At 46.8% G+C, this 25,237-nt stretch overlaps 1 protein-coding gene across 1 annotated transcript in view; it reads left to right on the forward strand.

Moving 5' to 3' along the window:
• The first annotated feature begins 421 nt into the window (after positions 1–421).
• Positions 422–25,237, forward strand: part of EIF2AK1 (eukaryotic translation initiation factor 2 alpha kinase 1) — a 36,079-nt gene continuing 11,263 nt past the window's right edge. Inside the window, exons 1-10 of the mRNA XM_059716711.1 lie at positions 422–804; positions 3,490–3,648; positions 4,349–4,485; positions 4,903–4,934; positions 6,481–6,580; positions 8,157–8,237; positions 10,937–11,032; positions 12,839–12,903; positions 13,657–14,023; positions 15,573–15,684. Of these exons, the coding sequence (XP_059572694.1) occupies positions 669–804; positions 3,490–3,648; positions 4,349–4,485; positions 4,903–4,934; positions 6,481–6,580; positions 8,157–8,237; positions 10,937–11,032; positions 12,839–12,903; positions 13,657–14,023; positions 15,573–15,684 (1,285 nt within the window). The 5' untranslated portion in view covers positions 422–668. The remainder of the gene's footprint in view (positions 805–3,489; positions 3,649–4,348; positions 4,486–4,902; positions 4,935–6,480; positions 6,581–8,156; positions 8,238–10,936; positions 11,033–12,838; positions 12,904–13,656; positions 14,024–15,572; positions 15,685–25,237) is intronic.

Below are 25,237 nucleotides of genomic sequence, written 5' to 3' on the forward strand. Positions count from 1 at the left end.
GGGTGCTTGGCGGTCGTGGGGCCGCTTACGGTTCTGGACTGACTCACGGATTTGGCTGGAAACAGGACAGATTTCTTTAAAAAAAAAAAAAAAAAAGATTTCCCATTTTTAACCAGCCTGCTCAGACCACAAACAGGCCCTGCTTGAAGGCAGTAGCTCTGGCTGGGGCCCCCTGGGAGCCGCCTGCGCCCGCCCGCCCGCCCTGCCACGGCCGGGAAAAGACACGAGTCATTAGCCCCACGTTCAATTAGGGCGTCCTGCCAAATGCGCCCTAATGAGCACTTCGCAATGCGGCAGTCGAGCCCCGTTACGCTGCTCCCGGAGGGGATGGGGCTTGTATCGAGTTTCTCTTCTCTCCAGTTTTCTAAAAACCGCAAATCACCAGCGACCCCGTTCCCGGTGCAGTCAGTGAAGCGCAGTCGGCTGAAGCCGGCTGTCACGTGCAGGCGCCGCGGATCTTTGCTTGTTGCAAGGTTCAGCCCCGAGCCGGGGCAGGCGCCGTCGTCTCGGGGTCGCAGCTTGAGCGGACGAGGCGGGTCCCGGCGCGGGGCTGGGCCGGGACAGGACAGGCCCGGGTGGGCCCCGCGGCCCGGGCACCCTGCAGGGGGCGAGCGCGGCCCGGAAGGATCTGCAAGGCGCCGGGTCGGGCTGGTCGGGTCGGGCCGGCCATGCTCCCAGGCGGCGGTGGTGGCGGCGGCTGCGGCGGCCCGGGGGAGCGAGGGCTGTGGCTGGCAGCCGCCCTGCCCCGCCTGCCGCCGCCCGTGGTGGAGTTTCCCGAGGACGGGCCGGAGCCGGAGTTTGACGGTGAGAGGGACGGGGGCCGCCTAAGGGCCGCCATCATCCGTGAGGGGCGGCTGCGCCTTTCCCGCCATCCCCGCCCCCGCGTCCCGCCATCCCCGCCGGCCTGTTGTCTCCCACCCCGCGAAGCTGAGCCCTGCCTCCGGTTCTTCCCCGCCTGCCCGGCTTCGCCTCCCCTCCTCTGGGCTTGCTTTTATTCCTGTCAAAAGCATGTCCCCTTCGGGCGGGGGGTGGCAGTCCCGTGCGGGTCTGCACCTCCCCAAAAACAGGTGTTTGAATGTGAAGCAAGGCCAGCCGGGGAGTCCGAGATGTTGTGACTCGTGACAGCTGCTCAAGAGAAGGATTTGGGATCCTAAAAAAGCAGGGCTGGAGGGGACTTCCCCAGCCGGCCTGCTTTTGAAGACGTCCAAGGGCAAACAAAGATTGTGGCCTGTTGCAATGGCAGCACCCTCCTAGGCAACCGTCAATCCTGACAACACGAGGCGTAACGCCCCAACCTGCTGCAGGCCTTCTGGTGACCTTGTCTGGGGGGCGGCGTGGCTCCCTACGTGGGATCTCTCGAGCGCTTGTCACCAGCGTTTCAGAGAAGCAGGATGTTGGTTGCTGTGGCTCCCTTGCGTTCCCTGTGACAGGCCCAGGTGTTAGGTCTGTGCTGCGTCCGGGTTGATTGTAATCTTACACAGAGTTTAGCTTGTGGATTGTATGGGATGGTTTGGATGAGGATGATCCCACCTGAGGCAGCGGGCTGGCCTAGAAGACCTACAGAGGAGTAGGGCTGGAAGGAAGCCCTGTAATTCTGCAGTTCATGATGGGCTTTTCTCTGTAGCCCAAGGGCAGAGGACTAGGAACGATGGCCTCAAGTTGCAGCAGAGGAAATTTAGGTTGGAGACTAGGAGAACTGCCTGACTACAAGGGTGGTCAAGTCTCGGGACACAGGTCCCTTCCAGCCCTACTTTTCTGTGATTCTGTAAAGCAGGGGGGCACAGCAGCCAGGGTCCTCCTTCTGTCAAAGTTGTTTCTGTAAAGAGGAAAATTAACATTGTCGGCTGTCAGCTTTTTTTGGCTGGGGTCATCAGTAATGTACTAATAAAGATTAGCAGTGCAGTGCTAAAGATATTTTTGGCTGATACTGATGGCTAATTATTAACCAGACGGATATATCAGTTGATACCAACCCGATAGCCGATATGCAGCTGAGCGGCTTGGAGAGCAGCATCCTGCGGATGAGTCTCTGGGAGGGAAGGGGCAAGTTGGGGTAGATTGAGGCCCCCACAATGAGGGAGGGAGTAGGACTGGGGCATGAATGGGACCCTGGGGCAATGGGACAGAGCTGTGGGTGGCTTGTCCAGGGGACCAGCATCCCAGCATTTAAAAATGGCAGCAGGAGCACTTGAACTAGAGCTCACAATATGGGCTTTAGTTCAAGTGCTGCTGCCACCATTTTTAAGCACTGGGACATCTATAACTCGAGTGGAGCTGAGCAGGACAAGGGCAGAGGTGGGCTTGGGGCTCTTTGCCCTGCTGTCTTTGCTCCAGGAGCCTCGCACTGGCTGAGCTGCATCCCCTGCCCCAGCCATTCGATGAGCTTTAGTTCAAGCACCTCCATTGCCATTTTTTAATGCCGGGACAGTGATCTCCTGGACAAGCCACCCACAGCTCCGTCTCATTTATTGCCCTGCCCCAGGTCCTGCCCCTCTGCCGCACTGTCTCCCTCACCATGGCAGACTTGATCTGCGCCCCCCATGCCTCTTCCCCTCCACAGACTTACCTGAAAGTGCTGCTCTCCATGCTGCCTGCTGCGGTATCAGCTGATATGCCTGGTGAATAATTAGCTATTGGTGTCAGCCAAGAAAATCTTTATCGGTGCACCCCTAAATAAAAACCCTGACATGTAGCAACCAGCAAAATCGCCCTTTGGGTATTTGAAGAATGTTATTAAATCCTTCCTCAGTCTTCTCTTCTCCAGACTAAATAACTCTACTTCTTTCAGCATTTTCTAATAAGTCTTGCCTCCAAAAGCCCCTAATCATTTTTGTTGCTGTGTGCTGAACTGTTTCTAATCTGTCCACATCCTTAAAGAGCGGGGCCCAAAACTGGACACAGTTACTCCAGGTGAAGCCTCACCAGTGCTGAATAGAGCAGAAGAATTGCTTTCCTTGATTTGCAAGTGACATTCCTGTTAATACAACCTACCATGCTACTGGAGTTGGGTCAGTGCATGGTCCATCTGATGCACAGGGTCAGATCCAGGGTGTAGGGCTGGGTCGGTGCACTGGACTCTACCCATGAACCAACCATATGTGCTGACTTTGTACAGAACAGGATCTGACCCAATGCCACTTGTCTGGCCTACGGGGCTAGAAGATTGGGCACCACTCTTAGATAGATGAGATTCCTCTTAAGTGAAGCCTTTAAAAACAAATAGTTTTTGCCTGGTCTCTTTCAGAACACATCTGTTGATTTCTAATTATCAAAATGCTTTACATATTTCATATTCCTATACAGTGCTGGTCTTTTAGCAGTTAGCACAATATCTTCATTTTATAAAAGTGCTGCCCCACTAATCCAATTATGTTTTACGGGCACACTTTTGTTAACTAAGTTTGTATTTCTGCAGCTACTCTGTTGGCTCGAGTTTTATTTTTATTGTGGCATCCAGGTTCCTGTTAAGTGTTTGTTTTTCCTTTTCAGAATCTGATCTCCCAAGCGGACTTCAAGTTGTGAATGGTTCAAAAAAATTAATACATTTCACCTCTACAGTTGCAAACCAACTTCTGATGGTTTCTCTTCTAGAACATCTCTGTCACATGTATACACAAAATCCTGCTCGTTCAAGACATTTGTTCAAAAGTCAGTAAGATAAAATACAGCTTTTACTTTACTGTTATACATACTTGTATGTACCACTTTTTTATTTACTTTTTTTTCTTTCAAAAACAAGGCGACATGTTGTATATGGGAAAATACAATAATTTTGCATTTAGGGAAGGGCCTTTACTACTGGGCAGCTGTAGTTAGTTTTGATAGGGATGAGCGAGGGGGAAAAAGTATTAGAGAACATTTGATTTTTCATATCCATAATCTTTCAAAAACATCATATTCTTGTTTAAAAAAGAGGTGGTATGAGGCCTTTTCTTGTAATATTATCAAATGCTCCCCAAAGCCAGTACTGACTAAACCATGTTGTTCTCAGTTTTTATAATAAAACACATATCTTTTTAATAAAGAGCATAGCCTCAAATGCTTATAAATACTCACAAGTGGTGTATTTTTATATTGATTTTTTTTGGATCTGTGTCAATGCAAAGAGGCAAGTATAGGTTCACTAAGGACTTTGTTTATAATTATTTATATGGGGGTGAGAAAAAATGTACACATGGAGATGGGCATCTAACTTTCATTAATGTTCATTGATTTAGCTGATCACTATAAAGGGTAAGTAGGGCTTATGAATAACGAGGATTACTTATGACCTGAGTATACTATTTACAGTTGTAGGCCTTTGTTCAGACTTTCTTTAAAATATTCTTTATTCTGTTCCTTTGTGCAGTACTCGGTCACACATTTACTAGAATGGGCCTTCTTTCCTCTTTTGCTTTGTGTGATGAATTTAGTACTTTAAGACTGCATCATAATAAAGCCATTACTGAATTAATGAAAGCAGCTAATCAACAAACACTTAATGGGGTAAGCTTTTGCAAATGTCAATAACTTTTATGTTACTGAGTCTGTGTATTACACATTCTAAAGCGACTTTCTTTGTGAAGCCATTTTCCTACCAAATCATGTGCTTTCAATATTCATACAAAAGAATGCTTTAGTTGGACAAGATAAGTGTCTGATTTAAACAGAAGCTTGTAAAATCCATAGCACTCTTGCTTTATTAAGTCAAAGTTTTATTTTTATTCATATAGAAATTTGGACAAACTATTTTTTTAAATGTTGTTAATTCTTTCTTAGTAAAGTTTAAGATGATAATTGGGGTTTCTGTCCTGCTGCTTGGGTTCCTTGTTTTAAGAAGCCTGCTTAACTGTGTGCTAGATTACTTACTGTTTGTGGGTTTTTTCTTTTTTCTTTTTTAAATTGGGTATTGTTTATTTGTAGGACCTTGAAAATGGAGATTCCCATACAGCTGGGTATGTATTCAAAGTGCTGTACTAAGTAATAAAATAAATGTCTGAAGCTATGCATTCCAGAAAACAGAATTCAGCCTAGTGTGAAAACACTGAATGATGGATGAAGGTGAAAACCCTATAGTGTGGATAGATACATGTAGAATGGCTGGCCGTACATGTTGCTCCTGTGGGTGGGGCATCCTGATATAAAGGAATGTGCCCTTTATGGAGACTGACCTGCTGTAGTGGGGGCAGTGGTGCCCTGCCATGGAGAGGGATTTGCAAACAGAACTTAGAGCAAAAAGAGGTCTGGTTCCCTCCCCATATTTATGCCTGTATGAAAAACCCCAAGCTGCCTGCCGGTATGACCTAGGAAAGTTTAACCTCCAACCTCAAATCTGGTGGTCAGCAGCCATAAGTGAGAGGGAATAACCAGATACCTAAAAGCAGGGCTGTCAGACTTCTGAGCAGCCAGGGGCTACACACCACGTGAGCTTCCAGGGAACCCTACCATGCAGGCAACACAAACTGCCTCCCCACTTTCCACAACCATGTGGGCTACACGAGTCCCCCATCATCATTCCCCATGTCCTCCCACCCTACTACGGGCAACAGGCTCACCGGACTTCTTCCAGCCATACTGCCTTGCCTCAGAGACTTTGCTGCTGCAGCAGCAGGAGCAGTGGGGGGAATGGCAGCCGTGGAGGAACCCATGGGCTACATGTAATCCCCTTGTAGGTCAGATGCACCCCATGGGGCACCAGTTGGACAGCCTTGCCTAAGAGGATTCTCTTGACTGGTGCCATTCTTTATTCCAACTCACACCACAACCAGGCTTTCATGCATTAGAGGAAAGCAAATTCAAATCCTCAGAGGCCAAATTATATATGAGGAGAAGAAAATTCCTTACTGACCCCTACAGGCAACTGGCTATAGCCCTGAAGTGTGAGGTGTGTTTATAATCATCATCTTTGGTAGGATTAGTAAGTTTGCTTCACAACACACAAAAGCTGCTGTGAAATCTTTTTAGGAAAATTGGTATTGCTGACATTGGCCTTCATAAAATAAACAGTATTGGTTTTCTATTTGTCACTACTGTTTTGCAAAGATAAGTCGTATTTAAACACCCTATTCAGAGCTTGCATCCCTACTTGACAGAAATTGATTGTGAAGCCCCATCTTACTAAGACATTCCTATATCTGTAAAATGCACAGGACCTTTTGTAATTTACTACTTAATGATAAATATAACAAAAATTAAACTATAGTTAACGTAGGATTCATTTTTATCTCATGAGGGCAGTATGCTTTATTTTGAAATAATGTTAGTTTCTTGCTGTTTGCAATATTGGTAATTCATGGTGGGGGGGTTCTAGTTACCGATACAAATATTGCTTTCTACACTTTTGTGTGTTTTATCAGACTTTATTAATTCCATCATGTTCAGTATTTGAGACTTTCTTTCCCAATGTAAATTATACTTCTGTGTAACTGCTACTCATAATGTATACATATCTGAGTTATAAGTTGCAATTTAGTTTTAATCAGTCAAAACATTTTTGATTAGGGAAAAAGAAGCTGTCTTGGAAGCACAGACTTCACGTTACTTAAATGAATTTGAGGAGGTTGCAAGGCTCGGAAAAGGAGGGTATGGCAAAGTATACAAGGTATACAGAGTATACAAGGACAAAGTATCTGCTGACTTAAATGTTGTTTATGTTTTCTGTGAAATGAGGCATACTTTATCTGCTTTTAAAATAAGGGTGTCAAAGATTTGGCCCATGAAACCCTAGGGTCCAGCCTTATGGGTCTTGGAATGACCCCACATGCCAATTGTGGCATTCTCTGACCCTGATCACATGCACTGCATGTGGCATATGGGGCTGGACTTAGGGCTGTGGACAGTGCTCCAGCATAGGAGGCCAGTTCAGCGCATTTGTTGCATGTGGCACCCACGTTGGACTGGCCCTGCCTGCTGGCTCTGGGGTTGGTCTGGATTAGGCTCACATCCTGTCTCTACATACAAGAGCTAGTGTGTAGGGCTGGTCCAGTGCAGGCACCATATGCAGCATGTGTTCCATGACTGACATGCATGCAGCATGAGCTCCAGGTATATGTGGTGCAGGGCTGGACCAGGCACGTGTGCTGTTGCAGCAGTAGGGGATGATCGAGGGCATGCACTGTATGTGGTACCCTGCCAGACTGGCTCTGTGCTGGCTCCCAGGCTGTTTCAGATTAGGCCCGCAGACAGGCCTCACGTATGAGTCAGCATGTAGGGATCACGTGCAAGCCCTGGACTGGGGCAGCATACACTGTGTGTAGTGCACCAGTCTGGTCCAGGACATGTGCTGCATGAGGTGCCCATGGTGGACTGGCCCTCTGTGCCAGCTGTGATGCATGGGGCCTGTCTTTGGGTCTAAACTGGCCTGCAGATTGGTCCCATGCTTTTCATTCAGTTCACAGGGGCCAGATGAGTTTGACACTCCTGCCTTGAAACAAATATGAGCCTGTTACATTTAAGGTTTTCTTGTTTTTTGATTCAAAAGAGAGCTGTAAGGGCCCTGATGGATTTTTATATAATATACTGAGAATTTTACCCGTGTGTGCAGCCTAATTTTTATTCAGAGAATAGTAAAAAAAATCTGATATGAAGTGTTCTGATATACTTATTTTAAATTAAGTATGGAAGCTGATTTTTTTTAACCAAATGTTGGCTGCTTTAAAAAAAATGGTCTGTGTCAACCAATGGTATATAATTACTAGTAGACAAATATATAGAAAGATGTCTTTTAGATACCTTTTAGAAAAATTAAGGTATTTGTTTCAGACTCATGTAACTGGTTATTTGTTAAGGTGTTTTAGAATATTTAGTTGCATTATCATAAACAGCAGGAAATAATTTAAATAATTTTATATTTTTTCTATATAATATTACAGCCCCCAAACAATTAAAAAAAACCAAACCCTCAGTATATCATTGATACAACTGTAGACATGTCCCCTTAGTCATATGCAGTTTGAATTAAATCCTCATACTACTGAAAACTGGGCAAAACTTGGCACCCTTTCCTTAGACCCTTTGGCCTAAACCCTGAATACCTTTGTTGATATCATTGAGAAGTTGTCTGAAAAAGGAGAATAGAATTTAGCCTTTAGGAATCTGTTTTTCAAATGGATTTTTGTTGATCTAAATTTAGTAAAGTTTATTATATCTAAGCTTGTCCTTTTCAAAATTATTTTCAGGTCAGAAACAGATTAGATGGTCAATTCTATGCTGTCAAAAAAATACTTATTAAGAAGGCTACAAAAAGGGATTGTATGAAGGTATGAATTTTTCCTGAATTGAAACAGTAATTTGCTGCCTACTATAAATTGGTTCCTAATATCATTTAGTAATATTCTTAATGATGCTTATGCCAAAACAGTAAGCAGGCATGTCAGGAATTGTCCTTCAACAAGGACAAGTGCAGAGTCTTGCACTTAAGATGGAACAGTCCCATGCACCAGTACAGACTGGGGGCTGAATGGCTGGGCAGCAGCTCTGCAAAAAAGGACCCGGGGGTTGCAGTGAACAATAAGCTGAATATGAGCCAACCATATGCCCTTGTTGCCAAGAAGGCTAATGGTGTACTGGGTTGCATTTGTAGGTGTGTTGCCAGTAGGTCAAGGGAAGTGAGTATTCCCCTCTATTCAGCACTGGTGAGGCCACATCTGGAGAACTGTGTTCAGTTTTGGGCCCCCCACTACAGCAAGGATGTGGACAAATTGGAGAGCCCAGTGGAGGGCAACAAAAATGGTGAGAGGGCTGGGGGACATGTCTTATGAGAAAAGACTGAGGGAACTGGGCTCATTTAGTCTAGAAAAGATGAGACTGAGAGGGGACTTAATAGCAGTTGTCAACTATCTGAAGCAGGGGTTACAAAGAGGATGGAGCTAGATTGTTCTCAGTGGTGGCAGATGACAGAACAAGGAGCAACCGTTTTAAGTTGCAGCAAGGGAAGTTTAAGTTAGATATTAGGAAGAATTTTCTCCCTAGCAGGGTAGTAAAACACTGGAACAGGTTACCCAGGAAGGTGGTAGAAGCTTCATTCTTGGAGGTTTTTAATACCTGGCTGGATACAGCCTTGGCTGGGATGATCTAGTTGGGACTGGTCCTGCTTTGAGCAGGAGGTTGGACTAGATGACCTCCTGAGGTCCCTTCCAACCTTAACTTTCTATGAATGTATGATTCTAATAAGATTGATATATTACATTCTTCTGAATAGGAAGAATTTACATGTACTCCTCACCTAATGTCGTCCCGGTTAATGTTCATTATTATGTCGCTGATCTATTAGAGAACATAGTTTCATAGTACATAGGGTCGGAAGGGACCAGAGCAGATCATCAAGTCCGACCCCCTGCCATGGCAGGAAAGAGTACTGGGGTCAAACGACCCCAGCAAGGTGTTCATCTAGCCTCCTCTTAAAGACCCAGGGTAGGAGCCAGCACCACTTCTCTTGGAAGTTGGTTCCAGATCCTAGCCGCCCTGACAGTGAAGTAGTGCCTCCTGATGTCTAGTCTAAATCTACCCTCTGCCAGTTTGTGACCGTTATTTCTTGTTGCTCCTGGGAGTGCTTGGGGGAACAGGGACTCCCCCAGTGCCTGCTGGTCCCCTCTGACTAGTTTGTCAACAGCCTCTAGATCTCCCCTCAGCCTTCTCTTGTGAAGGCTGAACAGGTTCAGGTCCCTTAGCCTCTCCTCGTAGGGCCTGCCCTGCTGCCCCCTGATCATACAAGTGGCCCTCCTCTGGACCCTCTCCATGTTGTGCACATCCCTCCTGGAGTGCAGCGCCCAGAACAAGACAGTACTCCAACCGCGGCCTGACCAGTGTCGCATAGAGGGGGAGGATCACCTTATTGGACCTGCTTGACATGCATCTGTGGATGCATGACAAGGTGCAGTTGGCCTTCCTGACTGCGTCCCCACACTGTCGGCCCATGTTCATTTTGGTATCAATAATGACTCCAAGATCTTTTTCTGCCTCTGCACTGACAAGAAGGGAGTTCCCCAGCCTGTAGGTCAGCTGTGGTTCTTCCTCCACAGGTGCAGTACCTTGCATTTGTCAGTGTTGAAACCCATCCTGTTCTCATCCGCCCATGCCTGTAACCTGTCTAAGTCCAATTACAGCCTATTCCTCCCTTCTGGCGTGCCCACTTCTCCCCACATCTTAGTGTTGTCTGCGAATTTGAACAGCGTGCTTTTTACCCCCTCATCCAAGTCGCTGATGAATATGTTGAACAGTGCAGGCCTGAGGACTGAGCCCTGCGGAACTCCACTGCCCACATCCCTCCAGGTTGAAAATGACCCGTCCACCACCACTCTCTGGGTGCAGCCCTCTAGCCAACTAGTAACCCATTTGACTGTGTAGGTGTTGACACCACAGTCCCCTAGTTTTTTAATGAGAATGGGGTGAGAGACAGTGTCAAAGGCCTTCCTAAAGTCCAGAAAGACTACGTCCACTGCTACACTGCGTCTAAGGATTTTGTGACCTGGTCGTAGAAGGCCACCAGGTTGGTCTGACAGGACCTGCCTCTAATGAACCCGTGTTGGTTGCTCCTAAGCATAACATACTTGTTTAAAATCGTGCAATGTTCGGTTATAACATTGTTTTGCCACCGCCTGCTAGTAAGTAACTACTGTGATGTAATTGGATTTGCTTAACATCGTTTCGCTTAAAGTTGCATTTTTCAAGAACATAACTACGACGTTAAGCAAGGAGTACCTGTACTTCTCTTTATGTAGCTGTATTTATCCCCAGTATGAGCCTAAATTAGGCAGTAGTTTGCAAGATATCCCAAGCGCCTTAAGTATTTCCTAATTCAATGAGAATGTTGAGATCTTTATTATTGTAATTTTTCTGGCAACTCTTAAGTTACAATAATGGGTAAAATAATTTTATGTGGAAAATCATTACTTTTTATTACTTTTGCATTTGTTTTTTATGGGAAGTGCAAGAAGTTCATAAACTTTGTTTTCTTTAGGTACTACGAGAGGTTAAAGTGCTGGCTGGTTTGCAACATTCTAATATTGTAGGTTATCACACTGCTTGGATAGAACATGTTCACCCAGGATGTTCAAAAGGGGAGTACATGTAATTGTTAATAATTCTGATCTGTTTATACAGTCTGCGTTATTATTTGGCAGGGGAACTGTAGACTTTTCCAAATAATGTATTCACCCAAACCAAGGCAACTTTGAATTTAAGATGACCCCCCAAATTAGATTCTATACATGGAAAATTATAAATTTCTTTTAATTTAATATGTAAGGAATCTAATAATTAGAGCTTCATTTTAAGCAAGGAAAACAAAAGCAGGAGGGCAAGCAATGGGTAGGTAAGTGACAAGGAGGGCTTGCAGTCTGACCCCAGACTCCACACCTTGTCCCCATGCCACATGCTCCCCACCCTGTGCTGCCACCCCCCAATACCTGCCTGCTCCTAAGCCACTTGCCCTCCCTCATCCCTGCTACCTACCTCCCCCACTGCTGCATGCTACCCTCCAGGGTGGCTCTACTCTGGGTCTCTTGTCACTCCTTGACTCAGCAGGGAGCCAAGGAGCAATGCAGGATCCCAGGACAGAGCCAGGGTGGGGGATTTAGCCCAGAGCCAGACAGCAGTGAGATCCAGTGCTGATATTCTTGCGGTTTTCTGGCTCTGTACTGGGTCCTGCTGCTCTCTGGCTCTATGCTGATTCCATAGCTGCTCTCTGGCTCTCTACTGAAGAACTTGAATTTGCCAACAAGTTTTAGTATCAAATCTGTGTTGGAGTCTGGAGATCCTTTTCAATACACTCCTCTTTCTTCTCTTAATAGCTTCACAACTGAAGCAATCTAGAAATATTTCATGGCTGCCTCTTATTTTGCCCTCCTTGGTAGGGGGTTTAAAAATCTCTAGTAATCTGATTTAGATCTTTTCTATGGCTTCTGCATTTCCTGGTGGCAGAAACTGATTCTGAGACATCAGTACCTGTCTGGAAATAACAGGAGGAGACTGATTCACCTTACTGTTTTAACTGTGTATATCTTCTAGTTTTCCTTTCTCTTGAATCACCTTGTTCTCTTAGCAGCCCTCATGCTGTCTTTTTTCTCTCTTTCTTGCTGTATTTTTACTTACAGGCCTAAGACATTCTAGAAGTATCTCACTACAGCTCTCCTTAAGTCATTGCTTTGATTCTGTGTTATGGGCATGTAGGGGAAGGATCAGGACGTTGGTGCTATAGCAGTACACATAAGCCATTTTTGCTCTGTAATCTAGAAAATATTACTTCATGAAAATGTTTTTCAGTACTTGTGAAGTATACCTCCCTGAAATTATTTGGGAGCCATGCAAGTATATAGGTAAAAGGATAGATTCCATGGTGCTTTTAGTCTTCCTTAACTTTTTATAGGAATTTTGTGTTTACCTCCCTGTATGATGATCCATAGAGCTAGTATTTTCATAAATAAAAGTGTTCCATCTACGATGAAGTGCAAATTTCAGTTTACATTTACACTATCCTAATAATTTATTCTTATCTTTACTGGTGATTACAAAATCTTAAATTAGAACAGGCTGACAATAACAATAGCAGCAGCAGCAACAACAACAATAATGTTTTGTCAAAGATGGAAGCTAAATGAAAACATAAAGGAACCTAATACAGTCCTTACAGTGAGAATTCCTCCTTACTATAACCTGTATTTTGCATGTTTAAAAATTGTTTTGTGTTATTTCTTTTTTTGTTTTGTTTTAATAAAGTCCATTCCAGGGGTACAAATACAAAGGGGGCATTCAAAGATAAAACCCCATCCTTAGTTGTGAGTTTGATTAGTAGCTGTAGCTGAAATGCTAAAAAGTAATGAAGACTTACTTTGTAAAATGCTATGTTTTATCTATTCACCTTAAAGGTAAGATACTTGTGGAATTACCATCACTAAAAATATCTTCTGAAGATCAAGAAAGTGGCGAGTAAGTATTATTATGTTTGCTTACAGTATTAATTTGGATTTAACATAAGGCCTTTTTCCATGTAACATTAAATAATATAGAATTAAACTTGTATTGCAGCAGTGTTATTTCTTTGTATTGAATATGGAGCATCTGTTATACTTGCATTTGCCTCACATTGTCAGATGGATCACACAAAATTACCCAACCTGTCTTTCTATCTATCTTCAGTATTTTTAGGGCATCTGTTATCAATTTAAGATTTTTACTAGACTTGTAATTTTTACTTCAGGTAGTGTGTACCATTCACAAACAAGATTAGTGAATAGCGTATAGTATTAACAGGAAGATGCAGAGATCAATAGAAAAGTGAACATTTGTCATAGGAAAAATGGACTGGGGGTGGGCAAATATTTAACAATACTTGTCAACTAGAAGGGAGGAAAATATAGCAGATATCTTCCAAATGGCTACTTGGGGCTGTAATTGTTGTCTCTGCTATAAGAATTTCTGAAAGTTGACCCTTTAAATCTGTCAAAGAGTAAAGGGCAGAACTTAGAGGAACAGACAGTTTTCAGGTTGAATAGGGAAGGGGCTGAACTTCTACTTCAGAGGGTAAGTCATCTATTTGGAACTTGTTACAGGATTTTAAAAGGTGGAAATTATAGTGTCTTTTTAAAATTCCAGAGCAATTCCAAAATGCTTTTACTTTGTGTTTCACAAACAGATAACACAATAACTGCATACATTCCTTCCCCCTGTTTTTCTTTTCAGAGGTGGGTGTCACAGTCAATGTAGTAGTTCAGTCATCTTTGCAGAATCTAGCTCAAAAGAAAAGAAATCCTGTGGACATACTTATTTTGAAAGTCCTGGTGATGAATCAGCGCAATATATGGATATAAGTCATGATTTTACTGGTGGAAACAGTGAAGATTGTTTAAAAATGAAAAAATGTGAACAACGCATGGAATTGCGAGAAAACTGCACGTGTGATACTACTAGTGTATCTAGTTATTTTGGAAATCATTCATCATATGGACCTCATTCCAACCTGGATAAAGACTGTGTTGCATCAAGTGATTCCTGTACTGAAGAAACTACATGGTCTCAAGAAACTACATCTGTGCACAGACCATGTGAGGTAAATAAAAGTCTTTAAATGTCGATAATTGTTCTTTGATTTAATCCGTGTTCAGAGAAGACTTATGTAAGTGTACCCAGGAATTCTAACAATGAATTTTTAAATGGCATGACTGGGATCGGAGCCAAAATTCAGAAATGTTAATATGATTTGTGGCTTTATGAGTGGTTAACATAATTACAGAACTGTTGATCACAAGAGTTACCAAAATATAACATTCAAGAATTCATTATCTTGACTCTTCAGGTTTAAAATTCCCATATCATTTTAAAAACAATAGCATTCTTGGGGGGCAGGTTAAACAACCAAACAAACCAAAATGCCGCCAACATCCTGCACAGATGACTAAGCCACTGGTTGAGACACTTTTGGACAGAAGTCAGGATGGGTATGGATGATGTTGCAAATAGTGAGGAAGGGGGTAACTAGAGTCATTTATTGAGAAGGACAAGGCAGGATCAGTGCTCTTGTAACTGGAAAGTAAGTATAAGGGAATAGGGAGTATGTTGAGAGGAAGCTGGTTTGAGCATAAATTTGGCATGTTGGGTGCATTAGATAACATGATATAGTTACTAGGAAATGTATGGTAAAACGTGGACTTGCAGGGAGTGCAACAGAGAAAGGGAGTAGAAAGTACAATTTGATCTAGGCTTTGGACTTGGAGAATTGAAAGGGAGGTGCTTGCAGGACTGGGGCAGGGAGAAGTGTGTGAAAGAAACAAGATGTAATGAAAGCATTTAATGCAACATCTATATTTAATGCTTATATCTCTGAGGCCATAACATGTGTTTGGGTATAGAAAAAAACATGTCTCTTCAGTGTTCCACCTGAATTCATTTAGCTCTGCAACGAGCGGTAGTCAAACTTATCTTGATATTAGCATGCTATCTATCAAAATCCCTCTATTTTCCAATACTGACATTCTTCTAAAACAGTGGTACTCAACCTTTTTGCTTTGTGGGCTTGATGGGTGATGCCTTGTCTATTCACAGGCTGTTGGGCCTGCTCTGTTGTGTGGGGCTGGGGACGGCCTGGCCCTGATCCAGGCATGTGCGGAAGGGGGTCTGGCCTGACCCCTGTCTGGCTGTGTAGGAATTTGACAGTGGTGAAGGGGTTGCAATATTCATTGGCTCCATGCTTCCAAGGTTTCTGACCTACGGGGAGCCATAGTTCCATGTCCTGCATTTGCCCCATGGGCTGGGGGGTTGAGCACCTCCGTTCTAAATTATTTTCTTCAACAACAACCTAAAAGATTTCCATAAACTTGTCCAAGTATTTTCTTATACCTTCAAAATATCTGGCATGTTGCTGTGTTAGCTTTTATTATGTACTTTTTAGATAACCCTTACTGGTGTACGGGGCCTAGAGAAATAAGGAAAATAAAGTAATATTTCTTCGTTTTATTAATCTCATACTTGAAGCACAGTCGATTTAATAGCACCATCTGTGCTATCCTCTCCATTATTGATCTTAAATGCTTTGTATTGTTTTAATAAGTCTACCTTCTTCATTGCCGTGGAAAAATCATATACCAATATTTTCTTACTAGGTGGAGTATCATTTAATGCTTCATATACAGATGCAACTATGTGAAATCTCCTTGTGGGATTGGATTGTTGACAGAAACAAAAGACGTGGTGAGAAAACAGAGGAAAATTCCAGTAAGATTTATACTGTTTGATTTTAAAATATTAATATGCTTGTGTTAATGTACTTTGATTTTTCTACTTAGAGGGTCAGATGATTTGACTCTTTAATTTATTAACAAAAGTTTATAGTATGAAATGTGGTCATTAGGTGTCCCCCCCCCCTTCTGTTTAGTCAAAATAATTGTAATAGAATGTGCTTACATTTTTCTTTACAGAGCTCAGCAGTGAAGGGCGAAGCCATCTGTTTGAGTAGTTTGAGTCCTCTAGTGAAACAGGACTGCTGTTAAGAAGGCATATCAGTTTTCAGTGAGCAGTTCTGATGAAGCAGCTTTTATTCTTTTTCCAAAACAATTTCAGACTAGGAACTTTTATGGTAGAAGCCTAGATTGGATCTTCTGGGTCACCAGTTCCATGCTAATTCAGTCAACTAAATCTTATAAATCTGACGTATTCCATCTTAAACCTATTTGGGTTCCTTGCCCCACTCCTTTTTAGAATGCTCTTTTGGAATCCCATTCCTTTGATTTGAAACCACTTCATGGGGCTGGTGCTGACAATTAGCCCATTTTCATCTTGGCTCAGGACAGTACCGGGGCTGGTTTGAGTCCACTTTGTGATGATGACCTGACAAATCAACCTATTGTTGACCCCAGTTGGGACAGTCCTGGGTCCAGACAGTCTAGAGCAGGGCTATCTGAGCAAGGCTGACAGCTGATTGTTAACATACACCCCCCCCCACCTAGCATCTCTGGCTGGGCTGCCAGGCACAGGGTGACTGGAGGATTCCTGGGCAAGATGTGGGGTGAGATGAAGGGCTTCTCCCACTGGGGATTTAAAACCCTACCATAAGCTGCTGACTCCCTGCAGTCTGGCCAGAATTGCCAGGAATGGGGTTTAATAAAGTCCTGGGTGGGAATGCTGAATACTGGGGAGCCTCTTCCCATTTTTGGGGTCTGAGGGCCCAGGGAGTTTTGAAAAGCACAGTTGCAGCCATGCTGTAGGTGCATCCTTTAAAGCTCCTTGTGCCTCAAGATTCCTGGCTCCCCCACTGTCCATGTCCTGCCCCCCTCTCCTTCCCCACAGTCTATAAAGTGACTCCTGCAGCTGGGGAGTTGAATTCCCAGCTGTGGGCATGCCAGGAACTTACAAAAGCAGGTGTACAGCTGGGGCTTCCAGCACTGTGTCCCCTTTTTAAAGGTCCAGGACACAGTGAGCCTGAAATTGGAAAGATGCTCCATGATGTTGGGCTCACAGCAGCTCCCATCTGCCTTTTGGGATTGGATGGAGGCACCAGGTCCTGGACCGAGTGCTACCCCTGGTTTGATCTTACTGATTGGGTAGGGGATAGCTGTGTCCTGGACCCTGAGACTGCCCCATGCCAGATCCCTATGCTGAGACTGAGGATCTGTCATGGGTTAACCCCAACATACTAGATGTTCAATTTTAAGGCATGATACAACTGAGCCACAAAAAATATTATACATTATATATGAAATATCTTTGTGGCTTGTTTCCTATATTACCATGCCATAAATTATCTTTAGTATGTGGCTGGATTACTATTTATGGTGTTTCATAGTAGTTTGGAGTCAGAAGGGACCTAAATAGATCATGTAGTCCAGGGGTGTCCAACCTTTTTGAATGTGGGGCCGGATCACAAATTTTTTATCACCCAGTGGGCCGGTGAGCCATATTCAAAGACGTCACAGGAAGTGGTATCATATCAGGAGGTGATGTCATGTGACCTTTGACACCAGTGAAGTTGCAGGCGCCGCCATGGTGCTGGTTGACATGGCATGCATGCCTGGGTTGACATGGTGCTGCAGGAGCTGCTTGGCTACAGCCAGGTTGACCTGGTGCTGGAGAAGCCGCGGGGCCAGGCTGGGGTTAACCTGGGGCCCGCTCGGCCTGCTGGTGCCATGCCTGGGTTGACATGGTGCTGCAGGACCCACCTGGGCAGAACCGGGTTGGCACTGGCCAGGAAAAGCAGCATGCAGCTGAGGTTGGCTTCCCATGTGCTGCTGGGGACGGGAGGAGGCTGGCCAGGTCTGCACCGGCCAGCAGAAGCGGCAGCGGAGCCGTGTACCACTGGGAACTGACCGGTGCAGGCTTGTCCCGTCCCAAGCGGCACATGGCTCCGCCGCCGCTTCTGCTGGCTGTTGCAGACCCGGCCGGGCTCCTCCTGTCCCCAGCAGCACGTGAGAAGCGGCCGCCTCGGCCTCGTGTGCAGGCGGCCGGGCCTGGAGAGCCGCAGCGCCTGGGGGGAGACTGGCCAGGGGAGCAGGTGCCGCCTTGCTGTGGGGCAGGGCAGGGCAGCGGGGCTGGCTTGAAGCAGGCAGGTGAGGAGGCAGGTGCGGGCCGGCACTGCCAGCAGCCGCTGCTTGGTCTCCCGTGCAGGGCCGCTCCCTTGGGCCCTGCAGGGGTAAGCAGCTCTCCTCCCCTCGTTGCTGGCTGGGGCCCATGGGCCAGCCCTGCCCGCCTCGCCATGGCTCCGCACCCTGCGGCAGCAGCTCTGTGGCGGTGGCTCTGCACTCTGCGGCAGTGGCTCTGCACTCCGCAGCAGCAGCTCTGTGGTGCTGCCGGTGCGGGCCAGATAAAATGGCTTGGCAGGCCGCATGGCAGCCCACAGGGGCCGTATGTTGGACAAGCCTGATCTAGTCTAACCCCCCGCCACTGGCCGGAGCCCACGCTGGGATCACACGGCCCCAGACAGGTGATCATCCAACCTCTTTTTTAATTTACCCAAGGTAGGAGTGAGGACCACTTCCCTAGGAAGTTGGTTCCAGATCCTAGCCACCCTGACAGTGAAATAGTGCCTCCTAATCTCTAACCTGAACCTATTCTCCAGCAGCTTCTGGCCATTGTTCCTCGTCACCCCAGGTGCTGCTGGGGGGAATAGGACTCTTCCTATTTGCTGCTGATCTCCCCTAACGAATTTGTAGGCAGCCACCAAGTACCCCCTCAGCCTCCATTTGCTGAGACTGGTTCAGGTCCCTCAGCCTCTCCTCATAGGGCCTGCCTTAATAACTATAAGGTGTTATTAACACCTTCATCGCATCTTACACATAATATATGCCAGGGTCCTTTGTCTCCACTGCTTGCGTGTACCTACATAAGGTATTTTATAGAGATTAATCATATTAGAATTAGAATATTAGAATATTATAGAGATTAATCATAATAGAATTCGTCATAAGACATCGAGTGGGTAAGGTAACTAATAGGGTGAAGGTGCTAGACTTTAGGAAAGCTGATTTCAATGAACTCAGGTGTTTAGTCAAGGACGCACTGCAGAGTAAGAGTTTTGAAGAGATGGGAGCCCAGGAAGGGTGGCTGTGCCTTAAGGAAATGATCCTTTGGGCACAGAGGGAGACGATCCCAATGCAGGAAAAAAGGGGGAAAGGGGCCAAGAGGCTTCCTTGGCTTACCAGAGAAATCCAGAACAGCCTACGGGCAAAAAGGGGGGCATATAAAAAGTGGAAACAGGGAGAGACTACTAAAGAGGAGTATGCCTCCTCTGCTCGCGCTTGTAGGGAGGCAGTTAGACAGGCCATAGCTACCATGGAGCTGAGGATGGCATCTCAAGTTAAGGATAACAAAAAAATTGTTTTTTAGATATATAGGGAGTAAAAGGAAGGCCCAGGGTGGAATAGGACCTCTACTAGATGGGCATAAGCAATTGGTGACGTCCTGGGGGGACAAGGCTGAACTCAATGAGTTCTTTGCCTCAGTGTTCCTAAGCGAGAGGCAAGACAAGTCTCTCACTGGGATTGTAGAGAGGCAGCAGTAAGGCGCCAGACTACCAAGCGTAGACCCTGAGATGGTGCAGAGGCACTTGGAGGAACTGGATGCGTTTAAGTCGGCAGGCCCGGATGAGCTCCATCCGAGGGTGCTGAAGGCACTGGCTGACGTCATTGCACAGCCACTGGCAGGAATATTTGAACACTCATGGCGCATGGGCCAGGTCCTGGAGGACTGGAAAAGGGCCAATGTGGTCCCCATTTTCAAGAAGGGGAGGAAGGAGGACCCAGGCAACTATAGACCAGTCAGTCTCACCTCCATCCTTGGCAAAGTCTTTGAAAAAACTATCAAGGCTCACATTTGCGAGAGCCCGGCAGGACAAATTATGCTGAGGGGAAACCAGCACGGGTTCGTAGCAGGCAGATAGTGCCTGACTAGTCTAGTCTCTTTTTATGACCAGGTTACAATACACCTGGATGCAGGAGTAGGGGTTGATGTCATTTACTTAGACTTCAGGAAGGCCTTCGATATGGTATCCCACCCCATACTGGTGAACAAGTTAAGAGGCTGCGACTTGGATGACTGCACGGTCCGGTGGGTGGCGAATTGGCTAGAGGGTCGTACCTAGAGAGTGGTGGTGGATGGGTCGGTATCAACCTGGAAGGGTGTGGGCAGTGGGGTCCCGCAGGGCTCGGTCCTTGGACTGATACTCTTCAATGTCTTCATCAGCGACTTGGACGAGGGAGTGAAGTGTACTCTGTCCAAGTTTGCAGATGACACAAAACTGTGGGGAGAAGTGGACACACTGGAGGGCAGGGAACAACTACAAGCAGACCTGGACAGGTTGGACATATGGGCAGAAAAAAACAGAATGCAATTCAACAAGGAGAAATGCAAAGTGCTGCACCTAGGGAGGAAAAATGTCCAGCATACCTACTGCCTAGGGAATGACCTGCTTGGAGGCACTGAAGCGGAAAGGGATCTTTGAGTCCTAGTGGACTCCAAGATGAACAGGAGTCGTCAGTGTGACGAAGTCATCAGGAAAGCTAATGGCACTTTATTGTGCATCAGCAGATGCATGACGAATAGATCCAAGGAGGTGTTAATTCCCCTCTATCGGGCACTGGTCAGACCGCAGTTGGAATACCGCGTGCAATTTTGGGCGCTGCACTTCAAGAGGGATGTGGATAACCTGGAGAGGGTCCAGAGAAGGGCCGCTCGTATGGTTAAGGGCTTGCAGGCCAAGCCCTACGAGGAGAGACTGGGGCACCTGGACTTCTTCAGCCTCCGCAAGAGAAGGTTGAGAGGTGACCTTGTGGCTGCCTATAAGTTCATCATGGGGGCACAGAAGGGAGTTGGTGAGGCTTTACTCACCAAGGCGCCCCTGGGGGTTACAAGAAATAATGGCCATAAGCTAGCAGAGAGCATATTTAGACTGGACATTAGGAAGAACTTCTTCACAGTTAGAGTGGCCAAGGTCTGGAACGGGCTCCCAAGGGAGGTGGTGCTCTCCCCTACCCTGGGGGTCTTCAAGAGGAGGTTAGATAGGCATCTGGCTGGGGTCATCTGAACCCAGCACTCTTTCCTGCCTACGCAGGGGGTCGGACTCGATGATCTATTGAGGTCCCTTCCGACCCTAACATCTATGAATCTATATTATTTTTTCAGCCTGTGTTTTGACAGAGTAGACACGCCAATCTCATATTGTTTGTTTGATGAGATAAAATGTCTCATAGTGGCCATTCTTTGTGCCTGTTTTGGTTTCAATTTACTTTTTAAACTTGGGTGATCAGAATTGTAGACGTTATTTCATATGACTTTTTACAAATGCCCTGTACAGTGGTGTTAATACTTCCCTATATCTACTGAAAATATGTAGCCAGATATATCCTAGGATTGTATTTCCCTTTTGAAAGAATGATTCTGTACTACCATTATTATGGGATGTGTTTCTCACAGTAGGGTAATACTTGTATGAGGTAATCAATCATGCAGTGACAGGTACCATACAATTTAAATCAGAAACTAAGGAACTTGTGGCAAAAGATTAACAATGTGGAGCCTCGGGTTTCTATACCATGGAAAGTAGCATTGTTAATTATTATATTTGGAAAGAGGTACAAATGCTTAAGTTGTAAAACCTGAAATGACTTTTAGGTTAGCAAGACTAACAAAGTCTTAGGAAGTTTTGAGGGACTTAAAACACAAGGTGAATAGCTGATTTGTAAATAGACATATTAGGATCTATAAAGAATAAGGTACTGTACAAAGTTAATATAGAATGTTCCATTCTAGTGTTTGATTTCAAAAATAGAAATAGTTCACCAAAGACAATAATTTAAGGTACACTTGGGTCTCTCCTTGTGTGAATTTGCTTATATGTGACAACCTTATTTATACCAGAAATTCACTTTGTGCAAGAAAAATCCAATCTTATATGAAGTCGGCCGGCAATGAGCATCTTGCAGGCTGGCAGAGTTCCAGCGTGCAGGAAGTTGGGAGAAAGCAGAAGGAAGGCAGTGAGACCAGGGAGTGGGGGAGCGCCACATGCATGTATAGTATATGCATGTGACCCCAAGTAGCCTCGAAGGCAGCTCTAGCAGGTAAATGTGGGGGAAAAGGGGGATTGAGGCCCCTGTAGGGAGGGAGCTGGGCAGGGCTGGGGCTGCTGTCCAGTTGGGGGGTGCTTGGGGCCCAGGCCATAGTGTGCGGCTGCAGGGCCCCAGCGAGGAGCAGGATGGGGCCTCCGGTAGCTCGTTGGCGGGAGGGGGAGGGCTGGCTCCCTACTGCTGCACACACTTCCAAGGGGAAGGGGCAGACACATGGGCACAGATGGCCCTCGCCCCAATCCTGGGCCTAGCTTGGCTTCTCTCCCTGCCTGGTCCCAGCGCCTCACACCCTGCTGCCCTGGTCACACGCCTCCTGTGGTGTGGGGCTGCGCCCCTCAGAGCAGCAGGCATGGGAGGCACATCCCTAGGGCAGCACAGGATGAGCAGTCGCCATTCCCTGACACCCTGCTTTCCTGCCGCAGGTGCCTCTCCAGCTTGCCCCAGGCTGCCCTGGCAACGCACCCCCTGCGTGTGCCGCTGCTTGTAGCGCAGGGCTTGCAGCCTCTCTGTGCAGCAGTTATTATATTGCGTGATTACTGTTTGAGTTTGTCGTGGTTTGGGAGGGGGCAGTAGATACAGGCTGGTACGTATCCCTATTAATTGCGTGTAATAATGGATTCACTTTATACAAGGTTTTTTTGGAATGCAGCCCTTGCATAAAGAGAAACCCAAGTGTAGTAGTGGCCATATTCTGGCAAGTGTGCCACAAGTTAAGTCCAGAGTGTGAAAGTAACAGTAATAATAAGCCCCTGCCATCACCCAATGTCATGAATTCCATTATTGCTGGGATATGGCTACACTTAATTTGGCAGCACCTGTGGGGCCAAACCCTTGAGCCAACACTGACTGCTGATCCATATCCTTTCCCCAAGTGCTGACCTTACTCCTGTTGCCAGTGTCTGGGGTTCCTGTGCCATGTGTGCCAGAGATTGACCACCACTGATTTAAGGCATGGAGCAACAGACAAGACTAGGACTGTTCAGTTCAGATAAGAGAAAAGGAAGGATACATTTTAGAGATATACAGAATAATGAATGCTGTTGTGTTGTCAGCTATTTCTCTCACTGTGTGGTAGGAACAGAGATCAATAAGGAAGGCCCAGGAGTATTGAGAAATGCTGTGCAGTTTTTTATAGACTGTGCACCCTGTAAAGCAGAGGTGGGCAGTTATTTTGGGTGGAGGGTTGGTTAACAAGTTTTGATGAGCTGTTGAGGGCCACAAGGATAGGCCTGCCCCTTGACAGGTGCCCTGCCCCCTGGTCACCATCTTGGGACTGGAAGTTCCACCCCTTAACCCCTGACCTTCGCTACCAGAAGTCCTGCCCCTTGCCCCCAGAAGTACTCCTTTTGGGAAAGGGGTTTGCCATCTTGGAACCAGAAAAAAACAAGTTATATACTAAAAAACAAACGTCGATAATAACATATTTAAATTTTATTTAAAAAAAATATTTTTGTCCTGATCTGTGTGTATTTGTGTGGTGTATATATAGAGGTAATTGCATGACAGCTCAAAGTGAAGTCTTACTCTTGTATATTGTGGAGGGTGTGGGGGTGACATGGGTGAGTGGGTATGGGGTTTGTGGGGGAGTTGTGTGGGTGTGGATGTGTATGTGGGGTGTGGGAGCTTGTGTAGATGTGGGTGGGCATGAGTATGTGGGGGGTGGGAGGAGTGTGGGGGGTGCATGTAGCATTGAGCGGGGCTTTTTCCAGAGGTGCACGTGTGTGTGGGGGGGGTGTGCATGTGGGGAGGGGTGTTGGGTTTGTGAGGAGGGGAGGGTGTGGGTGCGGCAGTGTTTCCCAACCGGTGCCATGCATACCCCTGGGGGTACATGAGACATGGGCAGGGGTACGTGGGTGCCATGTTTTGAGTTTGGCCCACCCCCCTGCCCAGCGGGTTGGAGGCATCTTTGCCTATTCGGGTCAGAAGTTCCGGCCACTGCCTCTCCCGCTGTGCCAGGGCTTCTACTCCCCAGCTTCAGTGTGCCAGGGGACAGGGAGGGGGGCCCTGCACAGGCTGCTTTGCACTGGGCCGTGGTCTGGGAGGAAAAAGTGGAACTCAGTTCATGGCAGTGAAACCGGAAGTGCCGTGGTGGGACTTCCGGTTTCACTTTTGCTGTGTTGATCGGCAGGTGGTATGTGAGGTCCGAAAGGTTGAGAACCACTGGGGTGTGAGACTGTGTGGAGGGTGTGGGGGAGGGGTTGTGGATATGGTTGGGTATGCATGGGAGCCCACTATACGTGCCCCCCTGTGCTGGTCAGCACCTGCCCCACAACAGCCCAGTGCCTGCGCTCCCTGTGGTGCCTCCCCACCACTGCCAACAGCACATAGCCCCAGCCCTGCCCTGTTGCTGCTCCAGACTCATCACCACCAGAGCAGATCAGCTGAAACCTGGACACAGCCCTGACCCAGCCTGCCTCACATCGGCACCACATCACCTGCCTGTGGTGTGTCCTGCAGCCCCCCTGGGCATGCATTGTAGCTGGGGCGGTTCCGCAGCCAGACTGCCTTTCTAGGCAGCCCAGGTGATGGTGGCTCCTCCCGGCTACCACCACCTCTGGTTCAAGCTCCATGGAACTGGTGGGAACCTGCGCTGCACAGCCTCGACCCCATGCGCCCTGCGTCTGTTCCGAGCTTGCCTGCCCAGGCTGAGGAGCAGCAGTGCAGGGACAGAAGCTGTTGCTCAGTATGGGGGAAAAGTGGCCCCACACCCTTGCCACTGCTGGCCATTCCTTCTGTAGCTGCCTGGAGCCTGCACTGCACTGGGCTGCCCTGCTTCTGTGCTCCTATCACTACTGCCTCTGGGCAGCCCAGAAAGGCAGCAGTGGCAGCACAGAGCAGATGCAGGGCATTTTGACATGGGCTCCAGGTTGCTGCAGCAGGAACAGCCAGCAGCAGTGAAGGGGAGGGCCACTTTTCCCCTGTGCTGAGCAACAGCTTCAGCTCTGTGTCACTGCTGCTGAGCCTGGAGCAGGCGCAGGGTTCACGGGGTCAGGGCAGTGCAGTGCAGGTCCCCGCTAGTAGCATGGAGCTGGGGCCGGCGACAGCCGGAAGGAACCACTGCCACCTGGGCTACCTAGAAAGGCAGTTCAGCTGCACAGCCACCCCAGCCCTGCTGCATGCCTGGGGGCGGCAGAACATGCCATAACTGGATGGTGACTGGGCCAGGTCGGCCCTATTTTGCCCACCCTTGCTGGGAAGGCTATTTACATCTGTCG

The sequence above is a fragment of the Alligator mississippiensis genome, chromosome 13, assembly GCF_030867095.1.
Source record: "Alligator mississippiensis isolate rAllMis1 chromosome 13, rAllMis1, whole genome shotgun sequence".
Classification (NCBI taxonomy): domain Eukaryota; kingdom Metazoa; phylum Chordata; order Crocodylia; family Alligatoridae; genus Alligator; species Alligator mississippiensis.